Source organism: Colias philodice, chromosome 15, assembly GCF_061535455.1.
Source record: "Colias philodice isolate Cphi_HAF_F1 chromosome 15, ilColPhil1 Martin Lab GWU primary, whole genome shotgun sequence".
Lineage (NCBI taxonomy): Eukaryota > Metazoa > Arthropoda > Insecta > Lepidoptera > Pieridae > Colias > Colias philodice.
In genome coordinates this window covers 5,845,656-5,873,118 of record NC_143100.1, presented here as the reverse complement: position 1 = coordinate 5,873,118, position 27,463 = coordinate 5,845,656, and the positions used below count along the sequence as shown (strand labels likewise).

The 27,463-nt window shown below is 34.9% G+C and overlaps 1 protein-coding gene across 1 annotated transcript in view; it reads left to right on the top strand.

The window, feature by feature from the left end:
- Ten-a (Teneurin-a transmembrane protein) overlaps nt 1–27,463 on the top strand; it is a 38,304-nt gene that overhangs the window by 8,701 nt on the left and 2,140 nt on the right. The window contains exons 2-19 of the mRNA XM_089704519.1: nt 5,728–5,978; nt 12,019–12,138; nt 12,220–12,897; nt 12,971–13,165; nt 13,479–13,688; nt 13,872–14,057; nt 14,169–14,315; nt 14,401–14,608; nt 18,523–18,642; nt 21,411–21,575; nt 22,034–22,208; nt 22,696–22,938; nt 23,094–23,321; nt 23,543–23,733; nt 23,844–24,079; nt 24,176–24,901; nt 25,045–25,448; nt 25,540–27,425. Of these exons, the coding sequence (XP_089560645.1) occupies nt 5,728–5,978; nt 12,019–12,138; nt 12,220–12,897; nt 12,971–13,165; nt 13,479–13,688; nt 13,872–14,057; nt 14,169–14,315; nt 14,401–14,608; nt 18,523–18,642; nt 21,411–21,575; nt 22,034–22,208; nt 22,696–22,938; nt 23,094–23,321; nt 23,543–23,733; nt 23,844–24,079; nt 24,176–24,901; nt 25,045–25,448; nt 25,540–27,425 (6,369 nt within the window). The remainder of the gene's footprint in view (nt 1–5,727; nt 5,979–12,018; nt 12,139–12,219; nt 12,898–12,970; nt 13,166–13,478; nt 13,689–13,871; nt 14,058–14,168; nt 14,316–14,400; nt 14,609–18,522; nt 18,643–21,410; nt 21,576–22,033; nt 22,209–22,695; nt 22,939–23,093; nt 23,322–23,542; nt 23,734–23,843; nt 24,080–24,175; nt 24,902–25,044; nt 25,449–25,539; nt 27,426–27,463) is intronic.

Below are 27,463 nucleotides of genomic sequence, written 5' to 3'. Positions count from 1 at the left end.
CTTCGCCCGCGTTTTCAAAGAAAAACCCGTTCCCGTAGTATTTCCGGGATACAACCTATCCTTTATTATATGTCCTTTCTCGGGTATCAAAATATCTCTATACCAAATTTCATGCCAATTGGTTCAGTAATTAAGGCGTGATTGAGTAACAGACAGACAGACAGACAGAGTTACTTTCGCATTTATAATATTAGTATGGATTAGTTGATGGAAGCAAAAGAAAAAAGTATATTTGTATTTAATAGTAATGGTATCGCCTGTACACACGAGAGCGAACACGATCCATTAGAAGAGGAGGTAGGGTTGGAATGTGATAACATTTTTCAATCAGGCAGCCACCAAAAATATTTACAGTGTAACTGGAAGCAGTAGGGAGGACAATATTGTAGTAGCACAGCCACGCCTGCGGCGGTGCGCGGCAAGGGCTTTCCTTTTCTTTGTGCCGTTGTCGAAATAATATTGAACTCTGGATAAAATACGACCGTCGGGGGTTTCGCCTGCGAAACCGTTTTTCCGTTTCGCTGAACAATAGCAGGACGTTTAGTTAAGACTTGCGTTTCGCACTGAATCGTGGCTCGCTGATAGTTATCTATAAAAATACGCATTCCCCTCAAGGATCGCTCCTTTATACTTTTTATCGTATTTAACAATGAGACATTGTTACCGTCTCGTGATCGCTTTTCTATTGTAAAAGTACATTTTAAAGTGGGAATTTAAATTTAAAAGGATAGTGCCTTAAATCATATTCTGTAATTTAAATCAAATCTCTTTCTCCTAGCACGCTATTCTTGCAGAATCTATTGCCGTGCTGCATTTGCATTCCTTCGCCATTACCATAATAATATCTTCAAACGACAAGTTCGTAATAAAAGGTTATCGCTATCGCATACGGGTTGCGGGTATGTATGGAAATTGGAAGTGTGCGCCCGCCCCTCGTGCGGCTCGCCTCGCCCGCGCCAGGACTAATGGAAAATTGTTTATCACTATCGAGTTTCTGCGCGTGAGCACGATTATTTACGTGCGGGTCCCCGCAGTACGAGCGGTGCGAGCGGTATGAGACCGGTAATTGGCCGTTTATTCAGTATCGCCGGTATCGCTTCCATTCATTCTCGCGATAATACTGCCCGAAGCGCTTGGAACGCAGTAGACTAGTTTGATGCGATTGCACGGCCGTAGATCCATTGATAAACACAAAACTGCCGCTGGAGAGGTTTAATTAAAATTTGCGAGTTCGAAACAACTGATATTACTATAATTTTTAGTTACCAACGCTTTATGAAAGTATTCAGGTTATAAATTATCACGTGAATACATTCTTTATTTAATTAGAATTAAATATAACCATTTTAGCATATTTATAGTGAAAATATACATCATACAACAAATTGTAGTAGCTACATGAATTTACATAAGCTACCACATAAACATTTACATGCAATAAATATGTGGATGTCTACTTGTAGACTAAAGTAGGAATTTTACGGAACCACTTAAAATACGCCTTGTGAATATGCGGAGCTGGGTTAGGTAATTATTTATTAAAGCTTCCGTCGCTTGATGTATTTCCAAGAAAATTATATTTGCTAAATATATTCACGTTCGCGAATACAGAACTCTCGCTAGGCACCGACACTCGGCAGCGGGCCACACTCTTCCATTCATGAATCAACTTCAACATTACCTAACCGTACCCTGAGGCGAGTAAAACAAACAGCACGCTATGAGAGTTATTATTAATAGTAGCGAGTTCAACGATTTCAGCCATATTTAAATCTCGACGTATGCTGGATTGTACGAAATGCAAATTTATTGACGGACATTACTGATGTACTACAAGACTACGGGAGCGCACGCCACTTGCATTAACGGCAATTAATATAGTTTCGTTTATTACTAAATTTATTTAAATATCATATTTATTTAATAATAGACTTTTCGTTTCTTATGCAATACCAATTATCGTTTCCAATTAAGGAATCGTTTAGATGATTCATAATTAATCGAATGGGTGTGATCGAGATGGAACGGTACCTTCCGAACACATGCCGAAAGTCTCAGATAAATTACTTATTAGATTAGAGATTATGTCATTCAATAATTTAATTAATGAGTATAACGGTAATCACTAAATAACGAAAATTCGATGATTTCATACTGTCAATACTTATTCCGTCTATAAAGTAATTTAATGTGTGGCGTAGATATTAAAACACTTTAAATCTAAAACCCAATTTATAACGCAATATTGGCGGCAATTTTATTTCATGTCTTGGTAATAAACGCGATTGTAGAGGGCGGAAATTGGCAGAGCGCGGTACCTCCATTGTTACACATTTCGTTTTAAATTGAGGGGCTTTCTTAAATTTACACCCGTGACTTGCAGGCGAGGGTCGGTAGGGACGAGTCTCCAAGCCACACTTACAAATTCAAATCAATCGATTTACTTCGGTACTATTTTATGAATTCGTTCTCAAACTTTTTATTATAACATTCATTATTACGTGCTCTTGTAGGTTTCTTAAGAGTTTCCGAAAATTAAATTAAAGTCTTTGAAGCTTGTGGAATTTTTATTAACAAGTTTAACTTATTGCGGATTTTTATAGCGTTTGTAGGTGTTCAATTTAATTTAGATATCATACTAAAATTTTATTTAGAATGGTTTTATAAATCTTTTGACTCATACAAGTAATTATGTGTTTATTCAGATAATACATATTTGCACTGAACAATGAATACAGGCAACAATCAAATACTGCAATCATCGTCGAATCGTTGTTGAATCTTTCGTCTGACAATTCACTATTATGAATGTATTCATTCAATTCATGTACGTCTGATGCAATTAACTTACCGATATTGAATATACCATTAATTACACCCACAGATGATGCCAACCCTTCCATTTCATTGTTTCAAAATGAAAAGATTTCGTACTTCAATTTTAATTTATTTGTAAACGCGTTTATCCTGTATATATAAATGATACCTATAATTACGTATACATTCAATTCGTACCAATATTGTTATTTACGTTTCAATAGTAGGTAATAGAATGATTTTCAATGATACCTAAACGTCTACAAACCGGTTTGACCCAATAATTTTAGGTCTAAGAACATAGCGGCTCACCTCCGCAAACCTATATTTAAGAATTCAATGCAATAAAAGCACATCGCTGTCCGGTCCATTCTCGCACGACCGTACAAGATAAATGGTTGGAGTGGCCGCACCGAAGGAGACGCGTTCTCACGGCCCGTGCCTGCATTTTACTCTTTTTGTTTCATCTGGTTTCCGAGTTAGAGGTCGGTCGAACCGCTCCGCAGCTAGAATTGACCGCTGCACGCGCGATTACAACGATAAAAACTATGTGACCACGACGCGCCACGGATGTCTAACGAGTTCCTACAACTACCTGCTGTGAAAATGGCGATGCATCGCGTTGTTTTACTATCCTACGATCAATATTTTTCTTGAATTCTTTCGCCGTCATAAAAACGGCGTTTACCGTTGTGCTGTGCTCACAATTGTTTTGTTTTTGATTTGTTTAATTAAAATGTGGACTTGTGTGCATAAAATGAGGTCTCTCGCGTTAATTAGAGCAGCTTCTCGTGCAACGTAACACCTCTCCTCATTATTTACCGCTTCATTAGGAGAGTTCCTTTCGTGAAGTGCTGTCAAAATCTTGCTACACTTTCCTGTCTGCGCCTTTAAATACTTTGATCCGACAATAGCTACTGTCGTCAACCTCATCTATTGTCTTTGCTGTCAGGTTTCACAACATAATATTAACTCACGATTAAGTCACGTTATATTTTTCAACGAAATATTAAACCACGTCTTAAATTTTATTTCTAAACTCAATCATAATAAACAAAAACCAAATTATCGTTCTGGTCATTTCGATATTGCGCGGAAATGATGTGCACTGACCAGTAATGGCTCCACGAGATTCAAACTATAAAAAGATAATGTGTAGAGACGATATAAAAATCAATTTGGAGTACTGTTACAAATGGCCGATGTAATAATGTACAAGATTTTTTAGTTATATTTTTATGTCGTAGTTTTTTCTCATCTTATGCACTTAAGGGCCGATTTTTCAATCGCGAGATAAACAGTCTAATAACTACCCCTCGAATAGATTTATTCAATTATTTATCAAACTCATTACGGCTCGCCTATTTTTCAATCGTGATTTATTTGATGAATAACTATCTGACCAAATATTTCCATATTGGCAGCTCTGCTCTCGGAGTGGCGAAACAAAAATATTAAATTAGTCAGGTTAGAGCGGGATAGAGTCAACTCTTGCAATTTGTCAACAACCGTCATTATGACTCACGTCAGGAGTGCATTTTAGTTAGTCTTGTATTGCTCTTGTCTTCTATGATTGTTGATTTTTGTTTTGATTCGAGTAAAGAGTTTGGTTAAATTTGTGTTTCAATTTATATATTTTACGATAGAAACGACATACTTAAATGCAGCGTTCGGCAAATTTTCAATGGCATGGTCATCAGTACTATCAAAAACATCAATTTCAATATGATTTTAATTGATAATAATTATATAGAAAGAGGTTTAATTGTTAATAATTCTACGCTCTATGTTATGACATACGAAAATATCCCAAATTTGACGCGTCAGTTGTCAACTCAAACGCCTAACCGTCGAATAGCGCGCTATCTGGCCGTTGGAGCGGCAAATAGATTTATTCCTCAAATAACGTAGTTATTCGATAGATAAGGCCTATTCGTCTATTGAAAAATTGAATATTTTGTTAACTGAAGAATAAAGTCTATCTAGCTGTTTATCTGGGCATTGAAAAATCGGCCCTAATTATAATTTTATGAAGAAATCAGTTTCATTTATAATTATAATAATTTAAAATTACGACATCGCATTGTACCAGGATATTTTATTGCTTAACTAATTAATTATTATTGAATAAGCTAATTCCATGAAATAAACGACACCTTTCTTTCAACTTGTGTAATTTACTGAAAACTGCTAAACAAGCCTTGAAAGATACACCCCATTATTTATAATGATATGAACTTAATAAGAACTAATTCTTTTGTTTAAAGCGAAATAATTATACAAGCGTCGGACGTAACGCCTGACGCCATATGGTATAAATTTCAACCTTTACAAGTAGTGACAGAGAATTTCGTATAATTGATTAATGGTTTCTTGTCCAACCTGCTTAAATGCTCCGATCATCTTTTTTTGTTATAATCTCGGATAATGATACGTTTTGATTGTTATAAAAAACGACGACCATATGTTGCGGGACACCGATTATTTAAGCAACTGTTGTTCGGCAAGTTATTTTCAATCCATATCGAATTCCACAAGATTTCTTATAGATAATAATAAGGAATAGATTAATTCGTTGGGTTTTGTTTTCTTACAAATGATTTGTTACGAGTATCTAGAAATCAGATAATGAAACTTGTTAACATATTTTATAAAGAGATAGATGCATAGAGATAATGGTTTTAGAACAGTAATAAAAATGTGTCATTAAATACAATTTTGAAATCGTCTGTTTCAGTCGTAATTTATTATAACGAGGGCGATAAAACGAGTTGATGCGAAATGCGAACGCGAAATTATGAAAAGAAAATAATAAAAGCACTTATTTTGCGGGAACAGGAGACTACAGTATACAAGGAAAACAACAATATTGTTTCGAATGTTATGCTTTAATGTTTTTTCTTTCAACAGGATGACCGGGACGGGTATGTCGAGTGGCATGGGCGGAGGCACGCTGGGCGGCCACTGCCAACTCGCCAACCAGCCGCTGGTGATGCCGGTGTTCCCGTTGCGAGCCAGCCAGCCCAGCCCGGTGCCGGTGTATTCGCCTTCCCGGTTTCACATAGACAAACGATGTCAGCATAGGTGCACGTGGAAATGCCTAGCCATAGCTATGATATGTCTTTGCGTGATACTTGCAGCTATGCTCGCGTACTTTATAGGTAAGTTATTTTTAGTATGTAAGCGCGTCAAAACGTGCAGGTTTACATTATTTAATTTTAACATATGTATTTTGATACAGGCCATATTACCTACACTGCACATTTTTCACGTTATCAAAATAGAAAAATACTTTTCTTGTAATCTATAAATAGGTAAATAAGCGGTTTCTCCTTCTACATAATAAAAATGAGTATCGATAAACAGCGGAGCTCTTTGAAATTTATGACTAACGATCGTTGAAACAAAACTCTAACGTTAAAATATATCATTGTTTAGTTAATCACGGCGGGGCGTCGGTGCGTTCGTTAAGCTAGCATTTTTATTTACTCGTTTGGTATGCAGATTAGATTGTTTCCAATATAAACATTTCTCAATCCATTAGCCCGCTGATGTGCATCTAAAATCAGCTGAATTAAGCCTTCATGAGCTTTTATAAACAAATCAGGGGATTTCTTTTTTTTTCAACACGGTGTGTTTGTTATACCTACAGTTTCGAACGAAACTGCTGTACGAATTAAGAAAACAGGTGATACTCGTGTAGAAAGTAAGCCTATAAAATTAGTTATTTTAATTATTGGAGCTTTTGTGAAATTTTTGAATGGATGTCTCATCATTATCTCTTGCTGTTACATAATTCAGAAAGTAACAATTACAAAATGCTATAAGGATAATGAATACAAGATTAAATCATCTAACTTGTGTGATTTTTTATTATTGCCATTTATATGAGCAACATGTTCCACATATGTCATTTAATTGAAGAAAAATTAAAAAGAATAAATAACAAATTCTAATATAAATCACATCCCCGATCCCAGTTCTTCGTATGAAACAATTTTTAATTTCCCCGTCTATAAATCCTAATGTGGGTTTCTCATTTGTTGCCGAGTATTGCCCGCAGCGAAGATTTTCTCTACTGGGGGTAAACTTAATGTTTCCTGATTAGAAAATCCAAAAGTATTGCAAGTTATCTTCATATTATTAAGTCCCTTCCCTCGGGCCACAATTTCTAAACTGGATAGTAGCTTAACGCTGTCGAAAATAATTTCGTAATTCCCGTTTATAATATGTTCTTCATTTTTATTGTGAGTGTAGTGCATTGAGGTTTATTAACCGAAACTTAGATAAGGCACAATTTTATAAATATCGTGACACAATTCTTACATTTATAGACGTGTGATTTTAATGCATAAACGAATATAAAAGAACTTATCACCAGATAAAATAAATATTGAACTAGCTTCTTCCGTATGCAAATGAGTTGATCAAATATCGATGTTGCAATGAAAACAGACGTGAACATTATTCTATCTCTTTGTTTAGATCTCGAAAGAACATTCACAAACATCGTAAAAAGTAAACATCAGAAAAAATATAAATGATGCCTCTAACCTGCGGCAACGCGATGCGTGCCTCGAGCCCTCGCTTCTGTGTTAGCGAGGTTATAAATTATCTTACACAGCCACGTCCCTTATAATTTTACTACGAATATATCAGCCAATCGCAATCTTGCTGGTCCTACTCTTCATAAATTAAAAACAAAATTTGTCATGTCACATCATAGGCATTCAGGAATCATTTCGCTTTTCGCTTTTATAATTTGATAAGATATGAAGGATAAAATATTACATAACTAATGAGATAATGTTTTGGAACATTCTTCTTAACAATTTTAATTACAATAATATGATTTATTTTCTTCCATTTTTTCCTCCTGAAGTACGAAACCCTAAAAACGACGAGTAGAGTAATTATACCTAGAGACATTAGTAGAGTGCAATTTTCATAAAATATTGTTTTGGTAAGAACTTGATATTATTAATCCCCAGACTTAAAAATACCTGGAAGTTTAAACAAATACATACAAAATACATACATTTTTTATAGGTTTAATTATTCTTCTCCACTAGTTGGTTATTATTACATTAAGTAACACGTCTCTAACTTAAATATATGGATCATAATAACTGAGATATGTTGACATAAAGCAAGATTCCTGTAATATAATAAATCAATACGAAAACAATAATATATGGGTCGTTAAAATATAAGCGTATAAATTCTAATTTGTCACTGGGTGCGTCATTCGGGAGAATGACACGTGAGGAGTGGCTGTGGCCTGTGACAAAGTCGTTTTCATTCAGTTATTTTGGAGCATTCTTCAATCGACCGCACACGCGCTCTTTGCGATAAAAATCTAACCGCAGACACATTTAAGAGATCGCAAAAATAGCATCAAAAGATACCGAATACACTTGGAGTGATAACTACCTCTGACCTACATAACGGAATCTGAGGAAGCTTTTACGAAAACTCGTGAATGACACCAGATTTAAAATATTAAATGATGATAGTTATAAGTTTTCTACGTTTCGTATTTTTACTTTCGTTTAAAACATAACTGAAAAGTTATAAAGTATAGTTGTTTCTATATGACTATAAAACTGAGCAAATTTATATATAAATATTAAAACAAGGTGCTTCATATGGTAAAGAGGTTGTCAAGTTGTTTCATAGCTACATCACGCGATTCCCATATTATGTACGAAACTACATATTTTGTAAATGTTATCATTCACTGCTTTTTTTTATAACAATAACAAAGTATATCAGAGTTTTCTTTTATTGGTACATTGCACCGAAAAATGTAGAGCCAGTCACCGGGAAAACGAATTTGTTTTTAGGAAATATATATTTAATGGTTTTACAGGTATTTTTTGGATGTACATAGTTACAAAAATTTTAATCTTTTGTATAAATATAGTATAACGATGTCACATTGCAATATGGAGTTCCCCTGATATAATATAATATTTTATAATAAATGATACTTACTTTCACCTGTTTTATAACTTTTAGTGAATTTATAAGATAAAGTAGAAAAAGATTACATTTTCCTTCATTCTAAAAGCGATGTAATGAACCGGATCAATACTAAATATTTCAAGTCGACGGATCTTATCGTATCGGATCTCACTTCATTTAGATTCCCATTAAATTATAAGGGATAGTAGATAAGCCTTAAGTACGTGATACGTTGCATACTGATCGCGGTAACTTCTCAAAACGATACACGTTTTTCTAATTGAATGACTTATACACGTTCGAATCACCGCATTAAGATTTTATTCAGATATACCGTAATCTGAAAAGATATCGTGATGGTGAAATATGCCCATCCAAACCAATTATTTAAATATGTTACGAAGCAGTTACAATAATTCTTCTAATCTTCTTAGTTCAGGATTATTCCGAAAAGTAATGTCCTCTCTTCTAAGTTCGTAAAACTCTATGAAACGTTTATCAGAAGCAAAACTTACATTGCGGTAACGTTACAAATCAGTTTTACTGGGATAATTACCTGCTGTACTTAATAGAAACTTTGGCCATTATATACGACGCCTGCATACTTTAGAATCAATACTTTCCTCTAGCAAAGCTCCGTCTGTGAAGCGAATTTCTAATTGGATTATTTAAAGAATGAACATCCGAGAATTTGTCAATGTAATTTAAGAGCGATTATGTAAACCAATAAATAAATAAAAAACGATCCCTCAATGTTTCTACGGGTCAACCTAAATTACGAAATTGAATGGATAAAAATATATAAAATATAATTTGTATCTGGGATACAATAAAATGTTTGTCGAACACGCCTTTTAATTCCGGATGTGTAGCAAATAAAAAGTGGTTCTATAGTTCAATCCGACATTAATCCTGGGCCCGCAGTAGTTTTGCTGGTGTAATGAAAAAATGTCTAACATCTGTTGCACCCTTCATTACGTATAGGCACGTTTAACGGGACTAAAGTGTAGCGTCAGCTTTTTAATGTAATTGAAAATTTAAGGGCCCCAAATGTTTTATTAAAGCTTTCACTAACTGTAACGAATGTGCGACACCATTGATAAAACGTCAGCGCACATGGCAGCTTAAGTAAATACTTTTTAACAAAAGTTCATGAAGTCAGATATTTCTCCTTATCATACAGCAAAATAATTCTAAAAAAATCGTAGCAATAAGTTGTTTTCTTTTAGAAATATGGTTTAAATTGTTATTTTTTAAAAAGAGGACCGAATATTACCTTTTAAAAAAATATTTTTCATACCGCATACGATCACGCTTTCCTATATCTTCATACGATATAATTTCATACGATATTATAATATATCAGGAATATTATATTTTAAAACATAAGTCTCAATACGAGCAAAAGAAATCAGATCTATCAATTGTTGTTCGCGCATAATACGATACGCGGCAAACAAAGCTTCACCCTCGGTGAACGCAGATCATATTTAAGGAAGAAAGAGACGTCCGTACATTCTGTTGACAATAAAGGAACGAGACGACACACACGAGGTACAGGAGATTTATCACGTGACTAATACCAAGTCAGTGCGACAGGCCGCCGTTTTCTATCCCTCGGGACTCCATCAAACGAGTTTCATTCCCCCATCGCACGATGCAATCTATGCTGAATCGTATTACAATAAATTGCATTAACTCGAAAAATAGTACAGATAGCAAACATCGTCCATCTGCACACAATCGTTCCGTGATCTTTTAGACGTATTCAATAAAGTCTTCCCTCGATTTCTGTGCTGCCATACTATGGCGAAAATTTATAGATTTTACGAGGGATCATCGAAAAGTCGCGACATACCACATTGCAATATATCATTTTTGTGGGCGGAAATTGCGTCATTTACGCTCGTTTGCTCGTACTTTTCTGTTGTTTACGGCCATTCGTTTATTTTGAACTGGTATTAATTAATATAAATCTTTTTCTTTTCTAATTTCACTGACATGCTTTTTTGTTATTTTTTTTTTTTATAAAAGCAAACACTATTTAAAACAAAACGTATTAACTGCTTGCAATTTTATATAGATAGTTAAAAAAGCGAATACCTCAAAAGAGCTTAAAGATCCGATAAAAAATGATCATAGATATAATAATTATAATCTTATCTCTTAAAATTTATTGCGTTTATAGCACTATTTAGAACGGCTATTTTATTAGAAAAATGAGAATGTTAATGTTTATCTCAACACAGCAGCCGAGGATTTAAAAATCAATACGACTTCCAACTCGCCGACTATGAATAAATTACCGATTTAACCATAGATTGTCGAGATGATAAAACTTATTGTCGTTAACTATCGAGTATCGACCCTCGGCTAGTTAAAGTAAATTGCCCAATTCGGAGCGCAAGCGGCCAAATGGCGTCAACGCATCGAGATCTTATCTCAAAGTAAATCTAGGGATGGATCGGCACTTGTCAAGGACCGATGATAACTTAATTGCCGTGACACGTTTTCTCTATATCCGCAATGCAATAAATCGTTATTATAGGGACTACAGTGTATATTATGAATTAAATTAATGCATTCCGTTATTATATGTAATTTAAATACATAAGGCAATAAAACAAATGTAATTTACTTAACGTTATATTATTTTGTAATAATTTATTTTATTATAAATCCTGGCATATTCTTAAAGTTCACGTCTCAGCTTTGTTAAACGAGCACAAAAAAATATCGAAAAGCGTGCCTGCCTTCAAGCCCAACGTGGTTAAGCTTAACTGAAGCATGAAGAATTATGCTATTAAAATTACGTAACACGGTGCACGATAGCTTTTATAGATCAATACTCGATAGTGCAGGCAGGAGCAAGAAATAGTTAGACGAAACTGACAAACCTACGTACTTGATAGACGTTCAGTTTGAGGTACCGAATCCAATTGTTCCGTCACAGTTCCACGAAATGCGCTGCGCCATGCCTCGGTTAATTAAAACTCGACGGGACGTCACGACACTTACTCTACTCATGCATACACCTCTCAAATGTCGCATTCCCAAACGACATCTCTTTATTGTGCCTGATTTCGTAATGCGACATGTACGAGATATGTGTCGCAATAGAAATCAATTTCTCTGCTTGTGATTGATTGAAGCAATCAGGAGCACTAGTACGCATACGTTTAACGATAGTACATAGTTAATACTTCATTTATTGAATGTTTACTTTTGTTTCAGCATTATCGTCAATTAAAAGTAATATAGACAATTCTAATTGTATACTGGTACAAGATGTTAAAGCAGTAACGCATTCTCACGGCAACCGAGATGCATTATCAACATCTTCTCCATCAGATGGTATGATTATAAAATTTATTGAGTTTCAATGATATCAGTTATAATAGACAAAAAATTTAACATTTCAAATTTTATTTTAAGAATCGATATCTACATCATCTCTGGGTTGGTCAACGACGGCGGAAGCAGCTATAGAATCAGCGGTAATACCTCAACAGGCACAACAAGCTGCGCCACCGCCGTGGTCTCCCGCATTCGAAGTTAGAGATTTCGACCAACTGCACAGTGCCACCATACCTGCCTATCAATTTTGGAGCTCTGAATTTAGAAATAAACAGCCAGCCTTCGTGAGTCTTAATTTTACAGTACCGTGGGGAGCAAACTTTGCCGTTTATGGGAGACGAAATGTAGCACCGAGTGTAACACAATACGATTTTGTTGAATTTATACGAGGAGGTCGAGTAGATCATCGACTGAGACGTAGAAGAAGCACTCTATCGCGGGATATAACTGATCACAACTTTAATGATATTGAGTCTTTGTTTACCTCTTCGAGATCATACCAAAGATGGAATCATACGTTAACGAAAAGATCCACAGACATGAGAGTAAACGTTAGTATACTTCAATATCTGGACACTGGTAGATGGTTTATATCGGTATACAACGATGAACTTCAACCACATAACGTAGAAATGATAGTATCTGAGGCTGAAGGTGTTACGAACTCATGCCCAGACGACTGTTCAGGACATGGCTCTTGCTATCTAGGAAAATGCGATTGTATGGATGGATACGAAGGACACGATTGTTCCAAAAGTGAGTATTATAAAATCCCATAAAATATTTTATTGTAATAAAAACACAAAATAAAAACATTGTATGGTTTTAGGCGTATGTCCCGTACTTTGTTCCGGTCATGGTGGTTACGCGGGCGGTATTTGTCATTGCTCAGAAGGATGGAAAGGAGCTGAATGCGACGTGCCGGCCCACGATTGTGAGCCAGCCGATTGTTCGGGACGGGGACAATGTGTCGCGGGACAGTGTCATTGTAAACCTGGATGGAAAGGAGTTAAATGTGATGAAGGTAAGAGCTTTACGTTAATTAAACATATTGAAAAGTTGTTCCTGTCTCTACTTAAAAGAATTGACCATATAATATTTTGTTTTATTTACGAACATTATGTTTCAATCTTCAATGAATAAGAGGCGTTAGCTGTATTGTGCATATACATTTTTAGTTTTATTTCCATCTTTATAATTTATTTTGCCAACATGCAATCAGAAAAAAAAACTAATTTTTTATGCAGTAAAATATATTAAATTGTGTTCATAAATGTTATTTTATCGGTTGCGATTTACATAATGTATGATGTGTGCTAAATAAATAAATGTAATAGAGGATTGTCTGGACCCGACTTGCGGCGGGCACGGCTCGTGCGTCCGCGGGCGCTGCGTGTGCCGCGCGGGCTGGCGAGGCGCCGCGTGCACGGAGCGGGACGCGCGCGTACAACGCTGCCTGCCCGCGTGCTCGCAACGAGGCGTGTACGATCTCGATGCGGGAAGATGCGTTTGCGACCCGCTGTACACGGGCGATGATTGTTCGCAAGGTAAAAATTTTATTGATAGGTACTTAATCTTCTGTTGGTGATGATGACGATAATTTAATTAAAAACAAGTGTTGAAGTGACGTACTTTAGTAATTTACTACTGAGCACTGGATGAAAGAGTATCAAGAGAAATAATGATATTATTGTAATAAAACAGATACTTTAACTGCGTATTGCCAACAGTGGTATGTTCTCTGGACTGCGGCCCACACGGCGTTTGCGCGGAAGGTGTGTGCCGCTGTGATGACGGCTGGACAGGATCGATGTGCGACCAAAGACCTTGCGACACCCGTTGTCATGAACACGGACAATGTAAAAACGGGACTTGCGTGTGTACTCAGGGATGGAATGGAAGGCATTGCACGATACGTGAGTATTCTTGTTAGAAAAAGAGTATTGTTCACAAATATAAAATACATATTCAAGATTTTTCCATAGCAGCATTAAGTAAAATCATTATTAAAATATTTTAATGTGTAGCTGGTTGTCCCAACGGATGTTCCCGTCACGGACAATGTCTGCTGGAAGATGGCGTCTACCGCTGCTCATGTGCCGACGGTTGGGCGGGGACCGACTGCTCCATCGCTCTCGAACTTACCTGTAGCGATAATGAAGACAACGATGAAGGTAACATTTGTTTAAATTTCCCCATGTGTGATTCATTAATATAGTATTATGACCAAATGGATCTGACGGAAATACAATTTTGAAGATGGCATGACGGACTGCTCGGATTCTGAATGCTGCAGTCGACCGGAATGCTCGGAGCACATCATGTGCTTAGCTTCCAACGATCCCGTCGAAGTTCTACTACGTAAGCAACCACCATCAGTCACCGCATCATTTTATCAACGCGTCAAGTTCCTCATTGAAGAAAACTCCGTCCAGAGCTACGCACATATGGACGAATATTCAGAAAGGTAGGTTCGCATCTCAACAACATTTTCGACACCGTATTTGTATAAATGACATGTAGGCCGTTAAATACAAACAATAAATATATTACGTATAGGATCTTTATAAAACTTGCACTATATATTAATAGTAGATCGTACGATCATATATTTTAGTGTAAAAAGAAACCATAAATGATAGTACCTACCGATCATATTAACATGATGTATGTAGGAAATAGCACCTTTACCACTTATCCCACTCATCTTCCTAAACCCCTCCCTGGATTTGGTGTGTTTATTTTATTTGACTTATAACAGTGATTCAATTCATATTTCTTTTTCATCTGGTGGAAGTATTTTGATTTTCCTATTTTATTTTAATAAAGATTTTGGCTGTCCTAGCATGGATGATTTTAAAATTATTTGGTTTTTTTTTTTGTTCGAACTTATATTTTATTTTAATGTTATGTTTTCACACCAGATCCGATGTGTTGTGTATTGTCTAATGTTTATCCTTTGTGTGTGTCTTACCCTACCTGTTTGTCTTAATAAAAATAAAAGCGTCTAATTGATACGATAAACATACTTGTAATTACAATTAATTCAGTGCTCAAAAGCTTCCGAACAGTTTTGTTTGTCTTACTGTTTGGTACATTAACACAATAATTTGGATGAGGCTAATTTTAGGCTCCAATCATGACAGATTCCTAAAACATTGAATTAATCATAAATCGTTATTATTTCGTATTTTCATTACTTTTTAATTGGTACATAGAAAAGAATATATTTATACATTTTTGTCAATTGGAATAGGTTTCTTTCATGATCAGAGTCGAATAAAGGTAAACTCGAAAGACTTTACTTCTTTGAAAGACAAAAACAACAATAGAAACGATCAAATCCCGAACAATAACGAACAAGACAAAGCAAAACTGAGAAAATAAAGTAGTAAACCCACCTCGCTTTATATGCAAAAGCGCCTCAAAAGTTTGTTTGCATTAAAACACAAGCCGCTTCACTATTTTATTTGTGTTGAAAAGTCTGGAAGGGTTATATTGCGTTCTGGCATTTGTTTCTTAGATGTGAATAACATAACACTTGACGGACGTTTGGTTATTCACCATCCAGCATGTCTCATACTTCGTGTTCGAATAAAAACCATTATCTTGGTGCAACCTACAAGGACGATTCCAATTACAATGGATGATTGAATTTTTTTTCATAATAGTGGTGGTGCTGTTCTAATGCAAACGGGCTTCTTGTTTGAATCATTAATTTTTACATGTGACGAAATTCGTTTAATTAATCATTTTAAAACAAGTGTTAAAACGCAAGGTAACCGGGGTAGACGAGCGCAATCGACCGCATCGGTTGCAAATCGGGGTGGGGTTGCACTGAGGGTTGTAGGTATCTGTGTAGTAATCTGTCCTGTCTTTCTGTGTCCCTGTGCCGCCGTGTGTCCGCCACTCCTAGCGAGTTCTGGAATTCCTTTACACCATGGTAAGTGTCAGTCAGCCCACCCTCGCCCCTCAGTGTTCTGTATCTGTTGACCTGTTCCCTTTTGTTGCTACTCCTGCATATATGTGTGATGCCCGCGCCCGCCGCCTGCCTCACTGGCACGCGAAAGGCTGCACTAACGCTTTTTATGTTTCGTTCACTCCTTTGTCTGTATTTGTTTCATTTTCTATGTGTATGTAACATCTGTATGTCTGTCTTGAATGTTTCTTGTGGCTGCGACAAACTTCCTAAATTAAGTCCGTAAATCACGCCTTAAAGCACAATGGCCGGCGTTTTATTTCATGTATTTGTCGCAACCACAACAGTATTTTGTAATGTTTATTGTTCTCGTCTACTGTGCTTCTATTATAGCTCACATATACTACATATGGTATATTTTTGTTAGACGATACGAAATTTAGGAAAATCATTACGCTTTCACGCAAAACGTTAGAAACACATTCGTTAGGTTTATGTAAAATATACAAATGACGCGAATCGTATAAATTGAATCGAGCAAAATTCAGCGAACACGCAAAATTAGCTTCAAATGAACTTACCCCTTTATGTGTTCCTTACCCTTTGTCTGCGTCTTTCATCTGTTAACCAAACCCTTACCCTTAGCCCAAGCTCTATGTGTTAGATCCTTACCCTTGTAACTAACCAAACACAACTTTTGAATGTTCTCGGCTACTTCACAGCAAGACGGTAGTAAGCTCGTCGACTTGTACAATACAACCATTGCTTACATTACATCACACGGTCATTAAAATATTATATTCTATTTCAACAAGCACTCTGAAATTGGTGCAAAAAAGCTTACGATGTTTGCATTTATAATTTAAGAGTAATAATCATTGTTTAGGTAATGGAAACATATCTAGCATAGCTTTACCAAGTAAGAAATAAATAAGTTGTTGACCTCGTTGAACTAAATGTTTAAAATGTGCATAATTTAAGATGCATTTTCGTATTGTGTAATTTTTTACAGCTCAGTACGTGTATACTATCATGTTATGTAGTGAATATATTATGTGTATCTAACTATCTATTAATTATGTGTATTAACAATGCATATAAATAAAACGAAGTAACATTTATGTATCAATAGAGTTAGGAGCAAGCTTAACATAAATATTTTTTTATTGTATATTATTTTAATTACATATTACATAGTGTCACAAAAGTTTTTTTCTAGATTAACAAGTTTATTTCCAAATAAAATAAATCTCATTGTCATAAATATTGTATCACAAAATATTATATTAACATGTGTTTTTTTAGTATTTCGTTTCTTTGTTATGTTCAACATTTCAGGTTATTTGTGATTAACTATTTTATTAAAGATTACACACAGAAGAAGAAGGAGGGATGGTAAAGTTAAATATTACATTTTGTGCTTTAAGTATACAAAGAATGTAGACATCCAATTCACTCCATGCTTTAAAAGTTATTTTGCAGTAGCATATTTTCTTGCACCAATTTCAAGTGTCACAGTTATGATATTGAACATACAACATACTCGTAAAAGTCATGTCGAAAAATTACTATTATGGTCTATGTGGCAGCTGTTACATGCATAAAACCTACATACAATCCTAGGTAAATTTCAGTTAATATTTATTTTTAGCTTACAATGTTTTTGTAGCCTATTAAATAATTATAACTTTACCAAAAATAAATGTTCACTGGAATTTGTTCTATATATTTAGCTGATCCTGATAAGAGAATGTGCGATGCTAAAAACTTCTTATTTTATTTTCAATTTTTATTTTCATACTTCACTTTCACAGTGTATATTAGAGAATGTGATAAAACGCACGAGCACAGATATCCTCTAAGTTGATTGAGGAAGACCCACCAACCGAATGATTCACAAGCTAAATTTAACTTGTCTTAAAAACGTTGTTTATTTATTTTAAATTGAGATACGATTTTAATGTGTTTGATTTTAATTTTTCTTACTAAGTATATAACCACTTATAGACTTTAACTATCCACGTAACATTGTTAAATATTCGATGGAATTAAATTAATAATTTGGCCTGCACGTGACTGCCAATAAAAGTAATTTCATAAAACGTGTTCGGTCCGATGCCTCGGCACTTGACCTATCGGCCGTACTGCGTCGGAGATGCCAACTCTAGTATATTTAATAGTTTCAAACTTTTTTAGGTCGGCCTTTCAATAAAATATGATAAATTTCGAAACATTTTACTTTTCAAATTGCTTCTACTTGTAACTTTTATTCGCTTTTCATATTGAATTGTTATATTTCTAGTTGAAACATAAAACATTTCTTAAGAAGTTTTCTTTTCAACTGTGAAATGAAATTATGTAGGAAGTTTGATGCATTCGTTTTTAAAAGCTTGTGAATCATGACGTTGAGCTGTGCTCTGCGTTATATCTGGGCATGAAATGACGAGGAGTGGTATGTGCAGCCGAGTATCCGTGATGCGGGGCCAAGTAGTGTCCCCTCAGGGCCTGGGAATTATCGGCATCCGAGTGTCCGTGGACCGAGAGGCGCGCTTTGGATTCACGCTCACCAGACAAGGAGGATGGTACGTACACACTTTTCTTTAAATGGTATACTTATATGATAATTTCACATCCATCATTTATTTATTAGTTATGCATAATGCATCAATTTTAATAACATATAATAATAAAATATCACAAGGATAATATTGTTTATTTTTAGTTCTTGAATTTGAAACATTACCCGTAATAATAAATAACAACAAAATATAAAAATATATACGTAGAATCTGCCTTTACAGGTTTCATGTTAAAAACTGTGTTCTATGTTCATTGATTGTTATTTATCGTTCTTTCATAAGCATATTATTCAAATAATTTGGAAAATCCAAAAGTGCACGCCTCATAATTTTTTTTAATAAATATTTATTAATTATTATTTTTGTTTATTTAATAACAATTAAACCACATCGAATCAGACCCTGAAAAATGAAAGGGGTCTAATATCATGAACGTTAAAAATAGTGTTTTTTCTTAATATGTGTGTGTATGTATTATCTTACAAGTGCAATGTATGATACATAAAGACATTTTAAGTTTGAAAAATCAGATGTTTTGCGCGAAGTGACAGTAGTACCCACCTCAACGCTTCGCTTATGAGGCGTGCAAAAGTATAATTTAATAATTTATTCGAGAATATACTTAAATGCAAGTTTTGCTAACTTGTATTTGCATTATACAACAAATTATTATTAGTTCGCATAAGAATGATTGTTGAGCTGAGCTTTAAAGCTCCTATAGAGCTTTTAATTTTCAATTCGAAATATAATCTGACTTTCGAGAAACGTGTTACATTTACACTCAAATAACACAAAAGTTAATACAATTTAACGTTACATTGATACAAAAGCCCTCAAACTTATTTGCTAATGTACATAAAAATATACATAAACGGACGCCAGGTGCGACGGCACGTGGTAAGGATGTATTAATAGACAGTAGTGATATAATAAAATGTACGGACGCAGCTTGCAAACCTGCTAACCTTTACCTTACACGCAAATGCTACATTATACGAATTAAAATATTTGTTTGTAAAAATTTTAGCTATACATTTCTATACGGCTCGGCTGGTAGAGCAAGCTCATTTAATTAAACGAGCCAAATTCTTTCGCTTTTGACTCTGTGATCATTACATATTTGGTTTGATTTGATCAATTCATTAGGTAATGTAAATGTCTTAAATTAATCTAAATAAGTTAATTATAAATCCGTTACATATGAGCTTGTACGTTTATCAATTAAAAACTTGATTAGAATATTTTGAAATTATGTATTTGACTCGAACCTCAGTTCAAAATTCTTTCTTAAACAAGGAACTAAGTACTAGGTATCTTATATTCAACTATCTTTACCAATACTTAGAATACTAGGACAAAATGTGATATAATTATGTGTAGGAACATAATATTCGAATTATTAAAAGCTTTATTGTGGTATAAAATTTATAATTGTACCAACAAAATTAAATCAAAGTTTGATTAGATTTCTCTCGAACAAAATTCAAAGTAGGTTATCATAAAATAAATCAGCTTCAATCATGAAATGAGGAATAATTTATCGAACAAAGTCTAATCAATCGGCCTAAATGCGGACATTCAAAGAAAGTGGGCACCTCAATTACAATCAATTCAAACCCAACATAGTCCTGAAGCAAACCAAGTGCGTACCTATATAAGTTTAATTGACTCCAGAACATAATAGAGTTCAATGAACTTGATTCTTTTATTTAAGTATTGGATACAAAAGTAATGAATAAATGAAAAAGATATGAAAATATTTAATTGCTATTCATTTTACAATATGCATTATTTAATTTACTTCTATCATTAATTATAAAATTATTAAATACAGCTCCTTATAGACTTATTTAATAAGATATTAACTTAAAGATTACCATATAATGTCATTAACTCTCACTTTAAAGTTTAAAACATAGGTAATTTAAGAATTCAAAGCTTGAGATTGAATAGGAGGTAGGTACGTTTGATGAGTTATTTTTTATAATATTAGAATTTACAACACGTATCAAATATTATATCGCGTGATGCGTGAAAATATAAACATGGGAGCCGCTGGTCGTTACAAATATATAAAAATAGTCGTGTAGGTATTATTAATTTTCAGTCACGGTTATTACAAATTCTTTAGACGTTACACGTAATCATATTACGTGAAGCGGAAACTATCGTCCATTACCGAATAGCTGGACACGCTTTGATGTTATTTCAATATTGACTTTGTTTCCAATTAAAAGTTTTTGTTATGTACACTAATCTTGCACATATATTCCATGATTATTTTATGAAATTGTAGAGATCAATCTATTATGCAGAATATTCATACTCTATACTTACACTAATTCAAATGTTGGATACACAATTACACACACGACACACATTTGCCTTTCGATACAAATGATATTCTTGATGAATGTAATGCTTGCACTCAATCACAGGTATAATGGATTTTTTCATGATATTATATAGAGTATTTTATGCAACTCTACAATGCATAAAAACATATTTTAGTCAATTATTTTATGCCCCATCAAAATGATATCTTAAGTATTTTTTTAGTATAAATAATTTATGTTTATAAAATATATGCTTATGAATGAACGGTAGACACGTAACAACTGCGATTAATATCTACTTTTGTAATTTTGCGAATGTAATTTTAAATGTGAATAAATTCCCTAGTAAATGGTTTTCAATGGCATGTAGATAATTAATTTTATTTAAAAAACATATCACCGTTTAAGTTACATTAGCCAATTTAACTCTAAAAGGTTCGACGTGCTCGTCAATGGTGGTGGAGCAGTAACGCTGCAGTTCCAGAGATCGCCCTTCAAGCCTCTGCGGAAGACGGTCTTCGTGCCGTGGAATCAAATCGTGGTCCTGCCTCCAGTGCAGATGGAGTTGAGCGATGAAAATGTCAAAGTACCGACACCGAGGTTGGTAGGATTTAATGTACTGTTGAGAGAAAAATAAGTACCCAAACTTTTATGTTTAACTACGTAAATACATTATGAAATTATAATTAATTATTTATTTCACCGAATTTTAATTGTAGAGAAGATGCTGAAATAAAACAGCCTACATCTTAGTTTTTGATTGAATGTAGCAGTTGTAATTAAAAGTCCAGTCAGTTCAGTTTTTAGTGTTATAATGAAGGTCATCATAATTCAGCTTATTATCTCATTCCGAGGTTGTTCATTAATTATACTGTATTAAGTAGGAATTCTTTAAATATTTGTTTTGCGTCCAAATCCCTTGCCTTTGATGACTTTATTCTACCCGCCCCGCAATTATAACATTGTCCAAATTTTGTTTTCATTTATCTTACCTGCCATGCAATTATAACATTCTTTATTTTGTTTTCATTTTTAGAACTAATTTCCTATGTCTACAGAGCCCCTCCACTGTTGGGTTGGTCGCCAATGCCTCAATGGTGGGAATCCAACGCACCTCCTTGTGGGGTGCACGACCATGAACGGTTAAGGCCTGAGGTAGTCGCCATGCCAGCTCTAGCTGCGCCGGCAACATCTTCTCCAACAACCACTACTGTTATATACCCTGAGGCTCAGGTTAGTACAGAGTTATTGAATTTTAATTCCACACCAAGTGGTAATCAAAATGTTTGCAAGTGAGCAATCAAATGATTGCGTAAATGTATGTGGTTTGTTTACACCGCTCTCAATTGAATTTAGTTTGCATTTATTTATCGAATAGGCTATATTTATTTGAAAAGCCTATTAATTTCTAAAAGCATTTAACTAACTGCCGTATATTTGTTTTATTATATTATGTATGTGCAAGATACGTAATTATATATTATTATAATATATTATATTTAATTTGTGACACATGCTGCTCTAAAAGTAGCTTATTTAAATAGTCAATAGATATTATTTTATTGCATTTAAGTCAATATTTTTCCTTATAAAATCTGTACTTACTATAATATATTGTATAGATTATAGAGTATTAGAATCCTCTGTAACATATACTTTAAGAACCGAAAGCTACAAATATTTTTAATACAATTAACGCAACAATCTCTCATCTTCGCAGATCGTCAGTGAATCAATCGGCATCCCGGGCTCGTCAGTGAAACTCACTTACCGTTCGTCCCAAGCCGCTGGTTACCTATCCTGTGTGCACATACAACTCACACGAAAGATCGTACCAGCGGCACTAACCAGGGTCCACGTGAGAGTGGAGATAGAGGGCTCCTTGCACACGCATACGTATGAAGCTGATCCTGACTTGACACATGTGTTCGCGTGGAACAAACGCAATGTGTATAAGCAAAAGGTGAGTTAAAACTATTTTAGGATATTTCAACGATAAAGATATCTTCAATGGTAAATAATAGCACAAATATTATAGAATAATTAACAAAAGTTTTAAGTCTTTTTCACATAAAAGTGCGTAAAAAAGTTTTTAAACCCACGTTACATTAATTTTAGGTATACGGACAAGCTCAAGCGAAAATTTCCATCGGTTATGAATATACATCCTGCGCGTCGATTGTATGGGAAACTCAAACAGCGACTCTTGCCGGGTTCGATGTAGACATATCGGATATCGGCGGGTGGGGTCTGGATATCCACCATCATTATAACTTCCACGAAGGTGTATTACAGAAGGGTGACGGCGCGTTATTACATTTGAAACAGTACCCCAGAACTGTACAGGTAACGATGAGTTATAAAGAAAACTTTTTAATGTGTAATATGCTCGGTTCATTCATTATTTTCCTTTTACGTTGTATACTATTCAATGAAATTGGATAGTATCTGATTTAATTGCATTTTTTTTTTGTAACAAAGTACTTTGATGGTAATTTGAGTAACATCTAACAAGTAATATGGAACGAAATAGTTTACAATATTTTTAAACTTCCAAATATTTTCAGGTGGTAATGGGAACAGGACTTCAAAGAACTCTTGAATGCCCTGATCATTGCAATGGTAAAGCAGCTGATTCAAGACTATTAACTCCTACTGCATTAACATCTGGTCCTGACGGATCACTCTACGTTGGAGATTTTAATCTTGTTCGTCGTATTACACCTGAAGGAGTGGTTACTACAGTTCTTCAATTAGAGTAAGTATACTGGTGACGCTTCCTGTAAATAAAAAAAAAAACACCACACATTTATTTATTAACTATTATTGTCATAGGCGCTAAAATAATAATATTTTATTTTTAAACAGAACAACTCAAGTGGCATACCAATACTATATCTGCATATCGCCTGCGGATGGTTATCTTTACATATCAGATTCGGAGAGGCATCAAGTAAGAAGAGTTATAATTTTGGATAAAGTAAGAGATCCTACTGCAAATTCAGAGCCAGTTGTTGGCAGTGGCGATCGATGCGTTCCCGGGGATGAATCTAATTGCGGTGATGAAGGACCTGCTATTAAAGCCAAGTTGGCCCACCCTAAAGGTAAAATTGAAATTTTAAATAGAACTAGTTACCAAAAACCTATTTATATGTCTAAATGTATCCCTTTAAATATTAAACATTTTTTTAACGTTTCAGGTCTTGCTATAGCAGCAGATAGAACCATGTACATCGCAGATGGAACTAACATTCGAGCTGTCGATCCCAGTGGAATTATTCACACCTTGGTAGGACATCACGGACATCATAACCATTGGTCACCAGTACCATGTCGCGGAGCCATCGCTCCTTATGAAGCCCAACTACAATGGCCTACTGGAGTAGCTTTATCTCCTCTTGATGGATCTCTTTATTTTATAGACGATAGAGTTATATTAAAACTGACTGTTGACATGAAAATAAAAGTGGTTGCTGGTCAACCTTCACATTGTCGATTAGGAAGTGATGGTAAACCTATTACAAAAACAAACAAAACTACTACCGACTTCAGGGAAGATTCCAATCTTGGAACTATTCTAGCAATAGGTTTTGCCCCGAGTGGCATTTTATATGTAGCCGAATCGGATTCCAAAAAAACGAATACTATTAAGACGATTGACCCATCAGGCAAAATTTTACATTTTGCTGGAAAGTTACAAGAGAACTTGAAGGAATTAAGCTGTGAATGTAATTCTTCGTCATCTGCTACTGTTATTCCTGTAAATCAAAGAGATGAAGGCGCTGGTTGCCCCTGTAAACTCAGTGTAGCAGCTGGAGATGAACCTCCAACAAATACTGAAACATTATTATCGTCAAATGCTAAATTTCAAACGATATCAGCCCTAGCAGTTACACCAGATGGTGTGCTCAATGTCGTTGATCAAGGTAAGTTATTTTATTATTGAAAAACTATTTATTTTCCACGATTATTGATATAAAAATAATATTCTTTATTTAAGGAATGCGATATTTGCGATATTTGCGATTATGCGACAAGAATTAACCAATAATTTTCTTGTTTATTTTAGGTTCACTGCACATCCTAGCATTGAAACATTACTTACCTTCTCACGATGAAAACGGAGAGTTCAGGATTCCATATCCACCAACATCGGAAGTTTATGTATTCAATCGTTATGGTCAGCATATTACCACCAAGGATTTAACTTCTGGAAAAACAAGATATTCATTCCTTTATTCCAAAAACACGAGCTTCGGTAAACTTTCCACTGTAACGGATGCATCTGGCAACAAAATACAACTTCTTCGTGATTATAGTAATATAGTTAGTTCTATAGAAAATACACAGGACCACAAACTTGAATTGAAGATATCTGGAATTGGCTATCTGACGAAAATATCAGAAAAAGGATCAGCTGAGTTAGAGTTTGATTACGACGCTAACTCAGGATTACTAAACAGTCGAACTGGGGTACGTAAAAAGCTGCTATAAAGTTTTTTTATATAGTATATCAAATTAAAGTATCATTGATGTTGCCTAACTTTTTATTGCTTATTTACAGGCTGGTGATACAGTTATCTACGATTATGACGAACTTGGCCGCGTTACTAAGATAATAATGCCATCCGGTGAGCAAGTACATATAACATCGGGATTAGCTAAAAACTATGGACTCGCAGTAACAGTCTCTAATCCTGCTAGTACTATACCTGTGGGAGTGGCAAAGAAGTGCGAATATGTCTTACATGGACAATCCTTCAAACAAATAACGATAAATAATGGAAAACAAGTTATAGAAGGAAGGATTTACTCCAACAATACTTTATTGCTTGATACTCCTTGGTCCGGTAAATTCGAAAGCATAGCTGCAGCTAAACATCCTTTACTGGAAGCAGCCTTACCCATTGAAGCTGAAATGCTTCGTATGTGGTCACATCAAACCACTACATTTGGCGACGGTCTTATCAACAATATGTATTCATTATACACTTTAGTGGGAGACGTAAGAAACCCGCAACAAACACTAAATCGTGAAATATGGGTGAATGATTCAAGGGTTTTAATCATCGAATTCGATCAATTTAAGAGCAGAGAAACTTTCTTCAACGCTGATAGAAATCCTTTGTTCACTATTGCCTATGACGTTGCTGGTTTACCATTATCCTTTACACCTCATGGAGCGGGAGTACCGCTCAATATTTCTTACGATCGATTCTATAGAATAAATGGATGGAAATGGGGTGTTACCGAAGAATCCTATAGCTATGATCCTCACGGCATGCTCTCTGAAATTACGAGCTCTCAAGATGGTACAAAATTCATTTACTACAATGAAGGTAATCTCGTCTCAAAAATATCCTTAGCTAGCCAACGAAGTTTTACATACAAATACGATAAAGATGGTGGTCTTACTCATGTTATTTTACCTTCTGGAACGAACCATTCATTCAGCGTTCAACCTTCAATTGGATTCTTAAGAGTAACTTATACGCCACCTGGCTCTTCTAAGAAATATTTACAACATTATTCCCATACTGGAGAATTACTGCAAACCGTCTTTCCTGGTGACGGCGCTAGAATAATATACCGTTATTTCACAACGAACAAAGTATCCGAAGTTGTTCATGGAGATGGTCAAACACAAATTCACTATGCAGAAAATAGTGGCTTACCTTCTGAAATATTACACGTGGATCGAGAGGTAGACTATCGTTGGGAATCAACGTATGTCGGCGGATTATTAGTAGAGGAAAGATTAGATTATGGAGCTAAAACTGGTCTAAGTAATGCCAAAATAATTTACGAATACGACAATAACTACCGAACCATTGCTGTGCAAGGTCGTATAGGTGGACAAACTTTAATACCATACCACATTGTTTACAATAGTAAAACTGGTGCACCCGAATTATTGGGACAATTCACAGTATCAAAGCAAAAATGGAATGAAACATCTGTGTACGATGGCATCGCTATGTTCTCGCGTACTCTTAATGAGCAATTTTTGGAAAAAGAAATTACAGTTAATATTCACAGAATGGAAGTTTTCAGGATGGAATTCTATTATGATAGGCACGGCAGAATATCACAAACAAGAACTCATACGCGTAATGTAGGAGTAAATACGTACACAAATGTGAAAAATTATACGTGGGATTGCGATGGTCAACTCACAGGTGTGGAAGCTCAAGAACCTTGGGGTTTCAGATACGATGACAATGGAAATATGTTATCCTTAACATACAGAGGGAATACCATACCTATGGAGTATAATGATATGGATAGAATAATTAAATTCGGTGAAGGTCAATATCGGTATGATAGCAGGGGTCTGGTATGGCAAAATGCTAGAGAAGAAAAATTCCAATATAATTCCAAAGGCTTATTAATTAGAGCTACTAAACGTGGAAGATTCGACGTCCGCTATTATTACGACCACCTTGACAGGTACGAATTTAAACAACTGACTTATTTTGGACTTATTA